The sequence below is a fragment of the Thalassophryne amazonica genome, chromosome 2 (assembly GCF_902500255.1).
Source record: "Thalassophryne amazonica chromosome 2, fThaAma1.1, whole genome shotgun sequence".
NCBI lineage: Eukaryota > Metazoa > Chordata > Actinopteri > Batrachoidiformes > Batrachoididae > Thalassophryne > Thalassophryne amazonica.
In genome coordinates this window covers 64,452,033-64,467,896 of record NC_047104.1, presented here as the reverse complement: position 1 = coordinate 64,467,896, position 15,864 = coordinate 64,452,033, and the positions used below count along the sequence as shown (strand labels likewise).

Sequence of the window (15,864 nt, the reverse complement as noted above, 5' to 3'; positions counted from 1 at the left end):
AGGTTAAAAACATTAATATTTGATATATTAATATTTTCTTTCATCCAGTGAAACAGGCTGTCTAGACAATTTTTTTTCCTCAACATGTTTGAGTGGGACTGCATTACTTTAAAAACACAACAACAAAAAACAATATAACCACTAATTGTCTTGTTTGAACAAGAGCTGAGTCCCCCCCACCCCCCGTGCGTGCTCTCTCATGCCCCTCCCTCCCTCCTCCTCCTCGCTCTCACTGCCAATGCGATTTTCCTCTGAACTTTTTGGAAATGGGAGTCTTTAATCTGTAAAATAAACCATAAACTTCTGAATTATTTTAATGAAACATTTTAATGGAGTTTTTTTTCCTTTAAGACAGAGCGGAGAGAGACGCTGTGCGTCTGTTCTGATCTGCTTTCAGCAAACGCTGAAAGCAGCTGACTGCTGATCCCTGCTGTTTGTGACAGAGATATGAAGAAAATGAGAAATATATTTCTTATTTTCTTAAAGAACTCATACACATAAAAAGACTCACAGGGTATGGTCCAAGATCTGACACAAGAGGTGACTGTGAGACTACTCATAGAAGGACCACCTTTGGTCAGAACGTGTTATCCATAAAAGGTGGGCAAGCTTGGAACAACCTCCCAGTCACAATCATGGACAGCACCACATTCAGGAATTTCAAAGGACAACTGAAAGCTTGGTTACTGCCAAATCAGACATGTAACCATTTGTAGCCTAAAACACAATTCATCTGTGGAGGCACCATTCGAGTTTCTTTTTAGTTATATGTATACAATTAGGGATGGTATTGATAAGATTTTATCGATATCGATGCCATTATCAATTCAGCTTATCGATCCGATTCCTTATCGATTCCCTTATCGATACCTCTTGTGAATTTTATGTGTACTAAAAGTAGGCTTCACAGGTTTTCTATGTCAACATTTTAAATTGGTCACAGGACCTTTGATCTCTGGAGATAAATAAAAATAAATAAAATCTGTAGTTTTTCTCAAAAGCATTTCCTTTCAGACATTTTGGCATGAATGTCTCTCCATACCTCTGACCTGAGCTCAGCCGGCTGCTGCATGTCAGAACAGGACGTTTCGTTTTGGGAGGAAAAAAGGTTTTGATCGACTGCAGTTTGTTTGTATTACAACGTTTAGAAAGAGGTGTCATTTGATTTAAACGGTGTTTTGCTTTGAATTTATTAATTCCGAATGGACGTTCTAACTTGACTCGACAGAGAGCCGCGCAGCGTTTGGAGCTGTGTGAACAGAACGGAGGATGATTCTCGTTTCTTTCTTGCAACAAGACAGGAGACCCAGTTAGTGACTTTATCCGCACAAAAGTGACTCACGATTGACATATTCAGGGATGAAATGGTGAAAAACAAAAAAAAGCTGAAACCCAAAATTACCCCCCAACACCACCCGCATGAAAATGTTTGAATTCTAGAAGCTCTGAAATGCAATCTGGGGGTATTCCAGACAATAAACTGCAGTGAGTGCAGCATCCAATTTGGTGAGGAAAAAACCCCAACTTTCCTTATACAAATTCATTCCAGTAGTATTCTGCTCTTACTAGGATGCAGCAGTTTTCTAGCTTGGCAGATAGTTCTGGAGGAAATCACTGAATAAATTGACATATTGAAAATATGGTTTAACCAAAACAAATTGTCATTAAACCTAAATAAAACAGGGATGAAGTGGAGGTGTAACAGTCACTAGGTGTTCACAGGAAGCAGTTATTTATTTCGATATTTATTTATTTTCATTATTAGTTGGTTTTATCTTTTGTGTTGTGTTTTGTTTCATCAGGTTCTTTTTGTCTCTTTCTCTAAAATTGTACTGTAGCATTATTAGTTATTATGAGTTATTATTACTGTTGTTGCTATTATTATTAATATATGAATAAAAATAAATTTAAAAAAATCACAATTTGACTCTTTTACAACAACGAACGCTGAGCCATTAATTATTATACAGAAAAAAATGCACACAAACATGCTGAGATGAGAACAGCTTAATGCTAACTTTAACATTGAAAACGCCATAGACATGCTAACGCGTTAGCATCTGTCCCATTTTTAAGTTATAAAATACATCTATCGACTGTTTCAGAAGACCATAACGGGTCTTTTTAACATAAAAAAGGTAAATATTATTCACAGACATATGCTCTTTAGGGTTTTAGTGGGGAAAAATTAAGATAAAGCAAAATAAAACAATGAATCAACGAAGCAGCAGATCAAAGCACTGCTTCAATTGGTTCAAGGTTCAAAGCAAAGCTGCGCAGCAGAAAAGATTACAGACCCACTGCAGGGTCTGTAATAAATGTAGAGAAATGATCATTTTCACCACCAAAACAACGGCCACTCTGAAGGACCGATAAGGGAATCGTTAAGCAAAAAGGTCCTTGATGTCGGTGGATCAAACCATTTCTTAACGATACCCGAAAAGAACCGGTTCTCGATACCCATCCCTATACACAATACCCTTGTGTATTTTATTTTATTACATGGTTTAGTAGTCTTTACATAATAAACTTGTGTATGACACCCTGTGCAATATTTACACTTGTGCATGTGCAAATGAGTGTATTGGGCATTGTGCAATACAATCTAGTACTCTAATGGGCATTTCCAACCAGGCACTGAAGCACTTTTTGCACTTAGCACTTGTCACATTAATACAGTACTTTTGCACCTCAACACCCATCATGAAAGTCTTTTGGTTCCTCCACCTGTCGGCAACTTATTATCTATCATTTATTGTTAGTTTGAATTGTAATGTATGTGTATTTTGTTTTAATTGTTTTTCTGTCATGATTAATTTACTTTGGTATGTTGAGTGGTCTTAGTCTGTTTTTATGTTATTGGGACTATGGATGGAAATTAGCATATTGCTACAACCCCAATTTCAATGAAGTTGGGACATTGTGTAAAATGTAAATAAAAACAGAATACAATGATCTGCAAATCCTCTTCAACCTATATTCAATGGGACAGTGGTATGTTTACCACTGTGTTACATCACCTTTCCTTCTAACAATATTCAATAAGCGTTTGGGAACTGAGGACACTAATTGCTGATGCTCTGTAGGTGGAATTCTTTCCCATTCTTGCTTGATGTATGACTTCAGTTGTTCAACAGGCCGGGGTCTCCGTTGTCATATTTTGCGCTTCATATTGCGGCACACATTTGCAACTGGAGACAGGTCTGGACTGCAGGCAGGCCAGTCTAGTATCTGTACTCTTTTACTACGAAGCCACGCTGTTGTAACACGTGCATAATGTGGTTTGGCATTGTATTGCTGAAATAAGCAGGGATGTCTCTGAAAAAGACGTTGCTTGGATGGCAGCATGTGTTGCTCCAAAACCTGGATGTACCTTTCAGCATTGATGGTGCCATCACAGATGTGTAAGTTGCCCATGCCATGGGCACTAACACACCCCCCATACCATAACAGATGCTGGCTTTTGAGCTTTGCGCTGGTAACAATCTGGATGATCTTTTTCCTCTTTTGTCTGGAGGACACGATGTCCGTGATATCCAAAAAAAACAAAAAAAAAACTGAAATGTGGACTCATCAGACCACAGCACACTTTTCCACTTTGCGTCCATCCATTTCAAATGAGCTCGGACCTAGAGAAGCCGGCGGCGTTTCTGGATGTTGTTGATGTGTGGCTTTCGCTTTGCATGGTAGAGTTTTAACTTGGACTTGTAGATGTAGCGACGAACTGTGTTAACTGTCAATGGTTTTCTGAAGTGTTCCTGGGCCCACGTGGTAAGATCGTTTACACAATGTCGTCGGTTTTTAATGCAGTGCCGCCTGAGGGATCGAAGGTAAAGGGCATTCAGTGTTGGTTTTTGGCCTTGCTGCTTACATGTAGAAAATTCTCCAGATTCTCTGAATCTTCTGACTATATTATGGACTGTAGATGATGGAATCCCTAAATTCCTGCAATTGACTGTTGAGAAACATTATTCTTCAACTGTTGGACTATTTTTTCACGCAGTTGTTCACAAAGTGGTGATCCTCGCCCCATCTTTGCTTGTGAACAGCTGAGCCTTTTGGGGATGTTCCTTTTATACCCAATCATGACACTCACCTGTTTCGAAACAGGTGTTCATTGAGCATTCATCAACTTTCCCAGTCTTTTGTTGCCCTGTCTCAACTTTTTTGAAATATGTTGCAGGCATCCATTTCAAAATGAGCAAATATTTGCACAAAAACAATAACGTTTATCAGTTGGAACAATAGATATCTTGTCTTTGTGGTGTATACAATTGAATATGGGTTGAAGAGGATTTGCAAATGACTGTATTCCATTTTTATTTACATTTTACACAACATCCCAACTTCATTGGAATTGGGGATGTAATAAAATCTACATGGTGGATCCTTGATCTTTGGACATAAATAGAAATATGCAAAATCTGTAGTTTTTGTCAAAAGCATTTCCTTTCAGACATTATTGGCATGAATGTCTTTCATACATTTGAGCTGAGCTCTTGCGGCTGGCTGCACATCAGGGTGTAATTCATAAACAGTGCAGGGCGTCTCACTTTGCGAGGAGAACAAAAAGGTTTTAGTCGATTGTAGTTTACTGTCTGTATTACAGCATTTGGAAAGAGGTGACATTTTATTTCAAGCGGAGATTCGCTTTGAAGTTATTAATTCCGACCAGACTTTGTCTCAGCAGAGAGCCGTGCAGCGTTTGGAGCTGTGCCAACGGAACGGAGAACGATTCTCGTTTCTTAACTGCAACAAGACACGAGTCCCAATTAGTGACTTTAATCCACGCAAAAGTGACTCACGATTAACACATTTTAATGGCTTTGAGAGGGGTTAAGAAGCAGACCTGCCGCTTCTGAAGAACAGCGAATTAAAGAACCAACAAGCCAGCGGATTGAAGCACTGCTTCGTTGGTTCACGCTTCAAAGTGGAGTTGCGCTGCAGAAAAGCTGATTACAGACCCGCTACAGGGTCTGTAATCAACATAGAGAAATGATCATTTTCCTGACAAACACCATCTAAAACAACAGTTGTTCTGAAGGACCGATAAGGGAATTGTTAAGCAAAAAGACTATTGATATCGGTGGATCGAATCATTTCTTAACGATACCCGAAAATAACTGGTTCTCGATACCCAACCCTATTCTTAATAAACCCTTTTTATTATACATCAATAAAAAATATATGTAAACAAGTAATAAATATGCATAGTCCTTCTTAAAGCCACTGTAGTACCTTGGGATGTTTTTGATGAAAGATCCAATTCGTGGAGGTGGCTGAAATGAACAGCCATGAGTCGCAATGCTTTGAAGGGTCGTTGTAATAACAACATAAAACATTACAAAGAACTGAAAGGAGGAAAAGTGGTTGACACAGACAAACTTCACATAAATTTGATCTGAGCAATAAGAGGCGTGTTCCATTACAGCAGACTGCCACCTTTCACATTCCTCACCGTTCCATCCTCCAGCATGAGCTGCAGTGAGACATCGCTGGTTTTGTAGTCCTTAGTCAGCTCTGCAGACTTCCACACATCCTCTGCATCGGGGATCCACACCCGAGCACGCTGAAACACAAACAGACAGAGAACAAAATCTCAGACCAACAAACTACGACAGCAGCTGGGGTAGATCAACGATCAGAGAAACCAAGGTGAAGACTTTCTGTTACCTCAACTTTTGCCATATTTAATGCTTTGGTTGAATTTGAAATCAGATCGGAACACCTTAAAATTTTTTTTTTTTTTTTTGCTGTCCTCATGGGTTGGAATATGCACACCAAGCTTCAGCTTCATTGGTTTCAGAGAAAAATAAGTTTAAAGTGACAACTGCAAAAATGGGTGTGGTCACAGTCCAGGGATCACATCAAGGTCAAAATTTTAAATTTTATTAAACTCATCAGATATGTTTTTGGGCTTGCTGATTGCTACCCATGAAGCAAATTGCAGCTCAAATGACTGACAAATGGCTACATATGATATTTTCAAGATGGCCACCATGGCAGCAATATCTGAAAAAGGATCAGAATAACTTGAATGAACTTCGGTGTCCTCATGGGTAGGAACATGCACACCAAGTTTCAGCTTAATTGGTTCAATGGTTTCTGAGAAGAATATGTTTAAAGTGACAACTGGAAAAGTGGGTGTGGTCACAGTCCAGGGGCGACAACTGGAAAAGTGGGTGTGGTCACAGTCCAGGGGTCACGCACAATCTAGGTCAAAATTGAAAAATTCACTAAACCTCATGGATATTTTTTAGGGTTGCTGATTGCTACCCATGTAACAAATTTCAACTCAAGTGCTGGGTAAATGGCTATATATGCAATTATAAAGATGGCCACCATGGCCGCCATATTTGAAATCAGATCAGAATGCCTTGAACAAACTTTGGTGTCCTCATGGATAGGAATATGCACACCAAGTTGCAACTTCATTGGTTCAGTGAGTTCAGAGAAGAAGATGTTTACACACGCCATCGACAGACATGCGACCCACGACATAAGCCCACCAGACTAAAAAAGTTGGACAAATGACATTTTTTTTATATTTAGACTTTTTTTTAAACATTTGAACTTAAAGTGCCACATATAAATAAGTATTGTTATTATAGCAATGAAATTACACAAGCAATGAAATTATCCCAGCCCCCGATCACGCCACACCCTTCCCCCTCCGGGGTGCAGTGCAGTTTTAGCTGCTGTAGCTCCCGGTTCCCCCCCAAGCTGGTGGCTGCGCGACCACATGTTGCTGCCCCCCACTCACATTGCCTCAATTTGGATAATGGACTGTTTCAAAGTTTAGTGCACATAAACAATGTCAAATGTATATGTGTTGTCTTTAATTCTGATGTGTGCTATTATTACGGTAATAATTGTGGATTAATTGCTGTAATTAATTGTCTGTGGTAATTGGAGTGTGGACGTAATCTCGTTGTTGTTGCACTCGTGTAATGACAATGACAATAAATCTCATCCATTCCAAGTACCGGAATAAATTCTTTATATAAATTTCCAGTAGTATCCCCCTACTTTGTAGTATTTGACAGCAGTGGGCGCACCTAACCAAAACGTTAGCGTCGATAATAGTTAATCCGCTAACTGAAAAGTTACCTTTTATAAAGCTGAACTGATAAACCCTAAAAAAAATTAGAGGAAATTACAGCTAAATGCTAAACTGATAACTTTTAGTATTGACTCCAGTACACTGGCAGCTACTGACAACTGAATAAATTCAAAGGCAATCACAAACAGCAACCTTCTCTCACCAAGAGACCTGGTGACCAGAAAGAAAGGGGAGCAAAAAAAAAAAGATCATTTACGAGGTCTGTGAGAAAAGTATCCGACCTTATTAGTTTTTTTTTTTAAAAACCATATGGATTTGAATCACGTGTGATTACGTCAGCCAAGCTTGAACCCTCGTGGGCATGCGAGAGTTCTTTCACGCCTGTCGGTGACGTCATTCGCCTGTGAGCACGCCTTATGGAAGGAGTGGTCCAGTCCCCTCGTCGGAATTCCTTTGTCTGAGATGTTGCTGAGAGAGTGGCGCTGTGCTTGATCAAAATTTTTTCAAAAACTGTGAGGCACATCTGAGTGGACACCATTCGAGAAATTCAGCTGGTTTTCGGTGAAAATTTTAATGGCTGATGAGAGATTTTGGATTGTTTCTATCGCTGTAAGGACTTCCCGCAGAGCGGGACGTCGTGCAGCGCTCCGAGGCGACGTCGTCATCCTGTTTCAAGCTGAAAACCTCCAAATTTAAGACTCTGTTGACCCGGGACGTCGTGAGAGAACAGAGGAGAAGAGGTCGGAATCAGCAGTTTATCCGGACATTCCACTGTTAAAGGAGATTTTTTTAATGAAAGACGTGCGGACGGATTGGCGCGTCCCGCCACAGGAAAAACACCTCCGTTGGAAGCCTTAAGGTCAAGTTGGAACATGCCCTGCTGTTAAACAATTTCTCAGATACTCACTCAACTGAAAGCCACCAAAAGCCCCTGGATTTTACAAATGGTTATCAACACGGAGGTGTTTTTCCTGTGGCGGGCACCAATCCGTCCGCACGTCTTTCCTTAAAAAAAAATCTCCTTTAACAGTGGAATGTCCGGATAAACTGCTGATTCCGACCTCTTCTGAAAGTTCTCTGTTCTCTCACGACGTCCTGGGTCAACAGAGGCTTAAATTTGGAGGTTTTCAGCTTGAAACAGGATGACGACGTCCCGCTCCGTGGGAAGTCCTTACAGCAATAGAAACAATCCAAAATCTCTCATCAGCTGTTAAAATTTACACCGAAAACCAGCTGAATTTCTCGAATGGTGTCCACTCGGATGTGCCTCACAGTTTTTGAAAATATTTTGATCAAGCACAGCACCAGTCTCAGCAACTTCTCAGACAATGAAAATCCAACGAGGGGACTGGACCACTCCTTCCACAAGGCGTGCTCACAGGCGAATGATGTCACCGACAGGCGTGAAAAAACTCACGCATGTGCACGAGGGTTCAAGCTTGGCTGATGTAATCACACGTGATTCAAATCCATATAGTTTTAAAAAAAAATAAAACTGTCGGTTTCTTTTCTAATAGACCTCGTATTTTCACAGCCATACGGGCATGCAGATGTGTCACAGGAGTCATGCACAGCAAGGCAGTTTTGACTTATGGTTAAGATTTTAAACAAACTAATTCCAGACAAGTTCTTGAAATTAGCTGCTCTCATCACCCCCCCCCCCCCCCCCCGTCAAAATGCAGAGAACACTGCCATCTACTGAATGGGTGTGTAAATAGACCAACTGGAATTTGTGTGTGAGAGGTTTCAAATCACGCAAAATGTCACAAAATTTCAGAGAGTTCGCATTGAGACTGTCTGATCAGGCTGCAATTTAACCACTGCCCTGCACACGAGCAACAGCATTAACGTCATCCCAACTTAAAACTCTTTGTATATTGTGCCTAAAACGCTTGTGAATATATGATCTGGGTTTATAGATGTTGTCATTGTGTTTGTTTTATGTACCCTATGAGAAGCTCAGGTTGTTCCACTGTTATTTAGAGTGGGCGGGGAATTGCTGTAAACCGCAATCGCTTCATGTTCATACCATTCTATCTGGAGGAAACTGAAGTTTGCTCTTTAACATCCTGCTTATTGTCCTTTACAGCATTGTTTGTTCCAGAGTAATATATATAAAATGTTTGAAATTCGGTTTGTGTTTATGAAATGTAGCAGACACAGAATATTTGGAATATTATTTTTCGCAAGTTTTCAGGGTCTCATGCAGCAGTCTCTTAACGATAACATACATCCAAAGATGCAACTCTTCGAGTCATCTTACAATGACCGGAGCTCTCAACCAGGAGGTTGTGTCATCAGATGGTTACCAACAATCATTGAATGTTTCGACCCTTAACCATAACACTCTCCTGTTGGCGGGTCAGCAGTGGTGGCCAGCCACTACTCACTCCCTCCTGGCTGCCAGCTCAACTTCTCCCTCCTATTCCAAATCCAACAGGAGGCGCTCTCTGCTGCCTCTCCGAGTCTTCTCACTGCCTTACCCCTCTCTGCTCCTCTTAGTCCAACGGCTGTCAACAGTTTCCAAACTGACTGGGCTGGGAATCCCCTGCATCCCACGTCAACAGGGTACAACCACGACTGCCAGCCTTTGTCCCTGCAATCCTGCACCAGCTCTCTATAACGTTCAGATTTCCTTTCATATGCCTCTTCACACCCCTCCTCCCATCACACAGTAAGCTCCACCAGGATGATTTTCTTTCCTGTAACAGAGTAAAGGACTGCATCTGGCCTCAAAGTTGTGTGGACAAAATCCGGAAACTGAAGTCTTTTCTTTAAGTCTACCCCTAAGCTCCCATGCCTGGGCAGACTGCAATAAGCTGGAGCTGGACATACTAGGCCCTGATAGCTTTGACCCCTCCTTAACAAAGGCTATAGCCGGGGCCACCTTCCCCTTGTACTGATGTTTCCTTGTTCTCTCCTGCTCCAAAATGTCAGCAAGGACTGTCAACACTTTGTCATGGCGCCATCTATACCTGCCCTGGGTGAGAGCTGTACGACACCCTGACAGAATGTGAGCCATTGTTCCTTTCTGCCCACAAAGCTTACATAGTGGGTCATCTCTCAATCCCCACCTATGGAGGTTGACAGGGGATGGAAGAGTGTCGTAAACGGACCTCAGCATAAAGGAGATTCGGTATGGCTCCAGCCTCCAGAGCTCCTTCCATGACACTTTCCACTTAGGGAGATCCCACCGTGTCCAAGCGCCTGGGGAACCAAGCTCAACTGCTTTTGCTTTCCTTCGCTCCTCTTCCAGGTCCCTTACTTCCGCCTGGATCATGGCTCTTTTTTCCGCTGGATTGGCTTTCCCCCAAGTTTGAAAGTGGGACATTCTCAAACCCTGTTGTCCAATGCAAGGTGCTCCAATGATATCTTTGAGCATCAGATTTCGTTCCGCTAAGGCCAGAGAGACAGAGGCCTCCCACTTACATCCTGACCTTGTTTTTATTCCTGCTTCTCTGACCTTGCTTGCTCAACCCCCTCTACAGCAGTAAGTGGGGTGTCATACACCGTCAGATACCACATCAGTCTGGGGAGCAGGCCATGTTGATATAGCCATGCTTTAAATTTCCCTGGTAGTCCACATGCATCTATTTTCTCCAGCCACAACTGTGCTTGCTTCTCAGTGGTATGGACATTATTATGGTCCTTTAATGGCTCATCATACCATTTCCCAAGATACTTGATGGGGTTATCTTTGATGGTAGGAATGGTCTCCCCTTGAATGGCCAGATTGTATTTGAAGGTGATATTCCCCTTTCTGATAATCAAGCTCCTGGATTTCTTTGGCTTGAATGTCATTTTGGCCCATGTTGCCATCTCTTCAAGCTTTACTAAGACCCACGAGCCTGGACATGGGAGGATGTAGTGATTGTAAGGTCATCCATGTAACCTCTGACAGCTGGTTGAAATGACTATATTAGGCAGAAAAAGCCCCTTCCAAAAAAGTGCTCCTACGCTAAGAGCCAGAAGATCACGGAGGTCCCAAAGAGTGTACTGTGCAAACCGCTGATGAAGTGCACATCTCCAGAATATGAAGTTGTGTCGAACTTTATAAACCTGCCTTTCAACAACAAATAAAAAATGTCTGCTTGTACATAAGATTGAAATTAAGGTCTGAAATTCATCTTTAAAACATGTAACTAAACAGCAAATAGAATAATTTGTTTTTGATCAGATATAGGATGATAAATAATTTGGACTATTCACATTATTTCACACTGCCATTCCTACACAGCATCCTCTGACACATCGGTTTTATTTCCAGACAGCTGTTCAAACAGAGATATGATGTGGGCTTGTACAAAAAGCACATGATGATGAAGTCACAGCATCTTTCTGGAAGCCATACAACAGTTTAATGCTTCATGTGGCTGCAGTGCAAGAACTGCTTATGACATATTCACAGAAGCACAAGAAAGCCCTCTTTGTAAAAGCCCACAACAGGAAGAACAACTGGTCAACTGAGTGTGCTGCTTCATTAAAATCATCTGAAACAAACCACGATGGACAAACATCTGTGAACCGGAGGGAACACAGTCATGTGAAGAAAGTCACAACTTAAACCAATTCAAAGATGGAAAAAAAAAGAAGATATAAAACAGGTAATAAAGAATGCAGAATATGTTAAATTCTTTTGTTTTTCCAACACCTTCTGCTGATTTTATCCCAAGTGCATCAAGAAAACTGTACTGCAGGATTAACTCTCACCTGTGTCCAAATTTTAGATTAGATTGAACTTTATCGATCTTTATTGAACTTTATTATTATTTATTGATCTTTATTGATTTTTATTGATCCCTTGGGAAGACTTCCTCAGGGAAATTGAGGTTCCAGCAGCATTGTGTAGCAGCACACAGGATAAGAAGCACACAGAGTATCAAAAGCGAAAGTAAAAAAGAAAAACAGTTTGCAATATAAATACCAGACATACTGATCAATACTGGTTTACCGGCTACTACTGTTCATCTCATTCCTGACCTCTGTCTTCCTGTTACTCCTCCTCCCCCTGAGTGAGGAGCTGTACAGTCTGATGGCCTGATGTCTGAGGGACAAAGGAGTTTTTCAGTTTGTTGGTCCTGCACTTGGGAAGGAGCAGTCTGTGGCTGAAGCGTCTCCTCTGGTTGCTGATGATGTTGTGCAGAGGCTGACTGGCATCATCCATAATGTTCAGCAGTTTGTCCAGTGTTCTTTTCTCTGCCACCATCATCAGAGAGTCCAGCTTCATGCCAACCACATAGCCAGCCTGCCTGATAAGTTTGTCCAGCCTGGATGTGTCCTCTTTGGATGTGCCGTGTGTACCTTTCAGCATTGATGGTGCCATCACAGATGTGTAGGTTGCCCATGCCATGGGCACCAACACACCCCCATACTATCACAGATGCTGGCTTTTGAACTTTGCGCTGGTAACAATCGGGATGGCCTTTTTCCTCTTTTGTCTGGAGGACACGACATCCATGATTTCCAAAAACAACTTGAAATGTGGACTCAGACCACAGCCAACATTTCCACTTTCGGTAAGTGCACAATCAGGTGTTACCATTTTAATAATGCAATGTTACCAACCTATATCTCATAAAATAATGCCATTAGGGACATTAGAAGCCATTGCTAAGGACCCTTGGGCATACCTTTATCTGTGCCCTGCTTTTTACAGTTTGGAAATGCATAAAAAACCTCAAAAATGGTGAATATATGGTGAAAAAAATGCAATTTTTTGCATGTTACCTCGTTTCATGTGAAATTTGCTCATTATATAATAAAGTTGATATTTATCCTCTCGAACCTTTAAAAGAACTACACCAATCAGTGACATTCCCAGTATTTCTCTGGTCATGACACAAGTTACGGAATCAAAATATCTTCACTTGGAGCCAAGCAGCAATCATTTGAGTAAAATAATAGGTTTGTAACCAGAATCCAAATTTGTCAATTCATTTGAGAAAACACTATGTTCTAAACATAAATCCTTTGATTTCATAATTCCTGTTTATTAGATTTGACACCTAAATGGATCCCCTACAAAACAGTGCTAGTAATTTGTTTTAGTTTTATTGCTGGAACTTCTGGGATTTCACATAATCAGGGATGTGGATGTCCCCCAAAATATTGTAGTTTCCGTAGTAGCATACTCACAGAGAAGCAACACTAGATGCAGGAATGATACCAATAAATTTCACTAGAGTGTCTTTGTCTCAACCATGATCTAGAAATTGGAAGTGATATATTTATTTTTAGTACCTCAAGAATGACAATTTGTGCCAAATGTAGTCTCCGTAGAGCCTTGTAGTCTCCGTAGTAGTAGCTCTATACTGGAATCACTTGTAAAACTATGATGGAGGTTTTACAGCAGAAATTTTGGTCCAGTCTTTTGACTCACATTATAGGACACAGAAATAACACCATTTCCAATGCTTTGGTGTGTAACTTTTTGGAATAAAAGAGTTCTTCACAAACCTAATGTACTCTCCATAGTACCTGTTTTTGTTCACAAGGATCAAGCACTCAGTCTGTCACCGAAAAAAATCTAAATGGTATTTGCTCATGAAATTCTGCATGAAGATCCCTTGGGATGTTGTTGTCATTGTGAAACAAACTATTAAGCATTATACTGAATTTCATTTTTCGCCAAAAGTGAAACACTAGTGGTACACCTGATTGTGCAATTACCCTTTGCGTCTGTCCATTTCAAATGAGCTCGGCTCCAGAGAAGGCGGCGGGGTTTCTGAATGTTGTTGATGTATGGCTTTCGCGTTGCATGGTAGAGTCTTAAGTCACACTTGTAGACGTAGCGACGAACTGTGTCAACTGACAATGGTTTTCTGAAGTGTTCCTGAGCCAACATGGTAAGATCCTTTACACAATAATGGTTTTTAATGTAGTGCCGCCTGAGGGATTGAAGGTCACGGGCGTTCAATGTTGGTTTTTGTTGCTGCTTATGTGTAGAATATTCTCCAGATTCTCTGAATCTTCTGATTATATTATGGACTGTAGATGATGGAATCCCTAAATTCCTTGCAATTGAACATTGAGAAACATTGCTCTTAAACTGTTTGACTTTTTTTTTCACGCAGTTGTTCACAAAATGGTGATCCTCACCCTGTCTTTGCTTGTGAATGGCTGAGCCTTTTGGGGATGCTCCTTTTATACCCAATCATGACACTCACCTGTTTCAAAACAGGTGTTCATTGAGCATTCATCAACTTTCCCAGTCTTTTGTTGCCCCGTCCCAACTTTTTTGAAACGTGTTGCAAGCATCAATTTCAAAATGAGCAGATATTTGCATAAAAACAATAAACTTTATCAGTTTGAACATTAACTTATCTTGTCTTTGTGGTGTATTCAATTGAAGAGGATTTGCAAATCATTGTATTCTGTTTTTATTTACATTTCACACAACGTCTCAACTTCATTGGAATTGGGGTTGTAGATAAAAACTCTTTAAGCAAGCACATCTTGAAAAAACATTGTTTTGAGTCTAAAGCAGCTACAAATGATTATTTTGTTATTGATTAAATCGATTAGTTCTTTGGTCCATAAAATGTCAGAAAATGGCAAAAAAGTCAATGTTTCCTAGACCCTATGTTGATGTCTTCAAGTGTTTTGTTTTATCCACAACCCAGAGATATACAGTTCACTGCCAGAGGAGTAAAGAAACTTATACAATTAACCAGAATGTATTCACCATTAAGAAGCTGAAATTAGTGAAGCTGGATGTTTTTAAAATTATTTAAAATGATGGATTATCAAAATAGTTGTCAATTAATTTAATAGCTGATTAATAATCAATTAATTGTTCCCGCTCTAATATCTGAGACAAGCGTTTTAAGGTCACCATAACATTTTTAGGCTGCGTTGTTATTGTTAAAAGATGCAAAACTTCCTAATACTAGTAAAATACAGCTCAAATTCCCTGATCACCTAAGACCTTATATCAAGAAATCTGAAGTAAAAATTCACTTCAGATTTCTTCAAAAATGTCCATGCAATTTGCTGAGAAAATTCTATTTACTTTACTAGTATTTAGAAATTTACACTTTGCAAATAACAGCAGCTTAAAAATCTTATAATGAGTTAAAAAAAAGAAGTTTATTTCGTCTCCGTTAAGACTCAAAACAAGATGTTTCTGACACTCTTAAGATTTTCAAAATGTATCATCTAAAAACAAGTCCTTATATCATTCTGTAATGTTGCTGAAGTGATTGTGTCTTATATTAAGTGTAGATTTAAAATCTTCATGAGAAATTAGACAAATCTACTTAAGATTTTGCTTTTTGCAGTGCACCGTTTGTCAAGTGCTACAAAGAAGGCTTCCACTGAATCCACAAAAATCAAAGCATCAGTATTATTCCTCACTTTTCAGCATATGCCTCATTCTAAAATAAAAAGGAGACCTTTCATCACTAATCCTTACTAATATATTAAAAAAAAAAGTCACTTGGATCTGGTGGTGAGGACAGAAGCTACTCTCTGATGACGTGGGGAAAGATCAGCAGGGGTGAATGTTTGATTTCAGACTGCTCTCCATTAAAATAAGCTCTTTGCATGACACAATAGTAATGATAAGCAAAATACTGTTTAGCTGCTTATGGTAGTTCTCAAATAGAAAGCTTCCAGTTTTGTGTTTCCAACAGAAAATCAGAAGATACTCTTTCGTTCTGGTCCACACAGAAGATTGTCCCAAAACCCAGCTTCCTAGCAACAGAGAGGAAGAGAGAGAGAGAGGACAGAGCGTGGAGGGGAGGGGAGAGGGACAGATTAAAAATAGCACCACGATGCTTGAAGCAGCATCACACCTCACA

At 40.2% G+C, this 15,864-nt stretch overlaps 1 protein-coding gene across 3 annotated transcripts in view; it reads right to left on the bottom strand.

Moving 5' to 3' along the window:
• Positions 1 to 15,864, bottom strand: part of myo5aa (myosin VAa) — a 208,208-nt gene that overhangs the window by 148,819 nt on the left and 43,525 nt on the right. For all 3 annotated transcript variants that reach the window (XM_034186870.1, XM_034186852.1, XM_034186861.1), the window contains exon 2: positions 5,459 to 5,569. In XM_034186870.1, the coding sequence (XP_034042761.1) occupies positions 5,459 to 5,569 (111 nt within the window). The remainder of the gene's footprint in view (positions 1 to 5,458; positions 5,570 to 15,864) is intronic.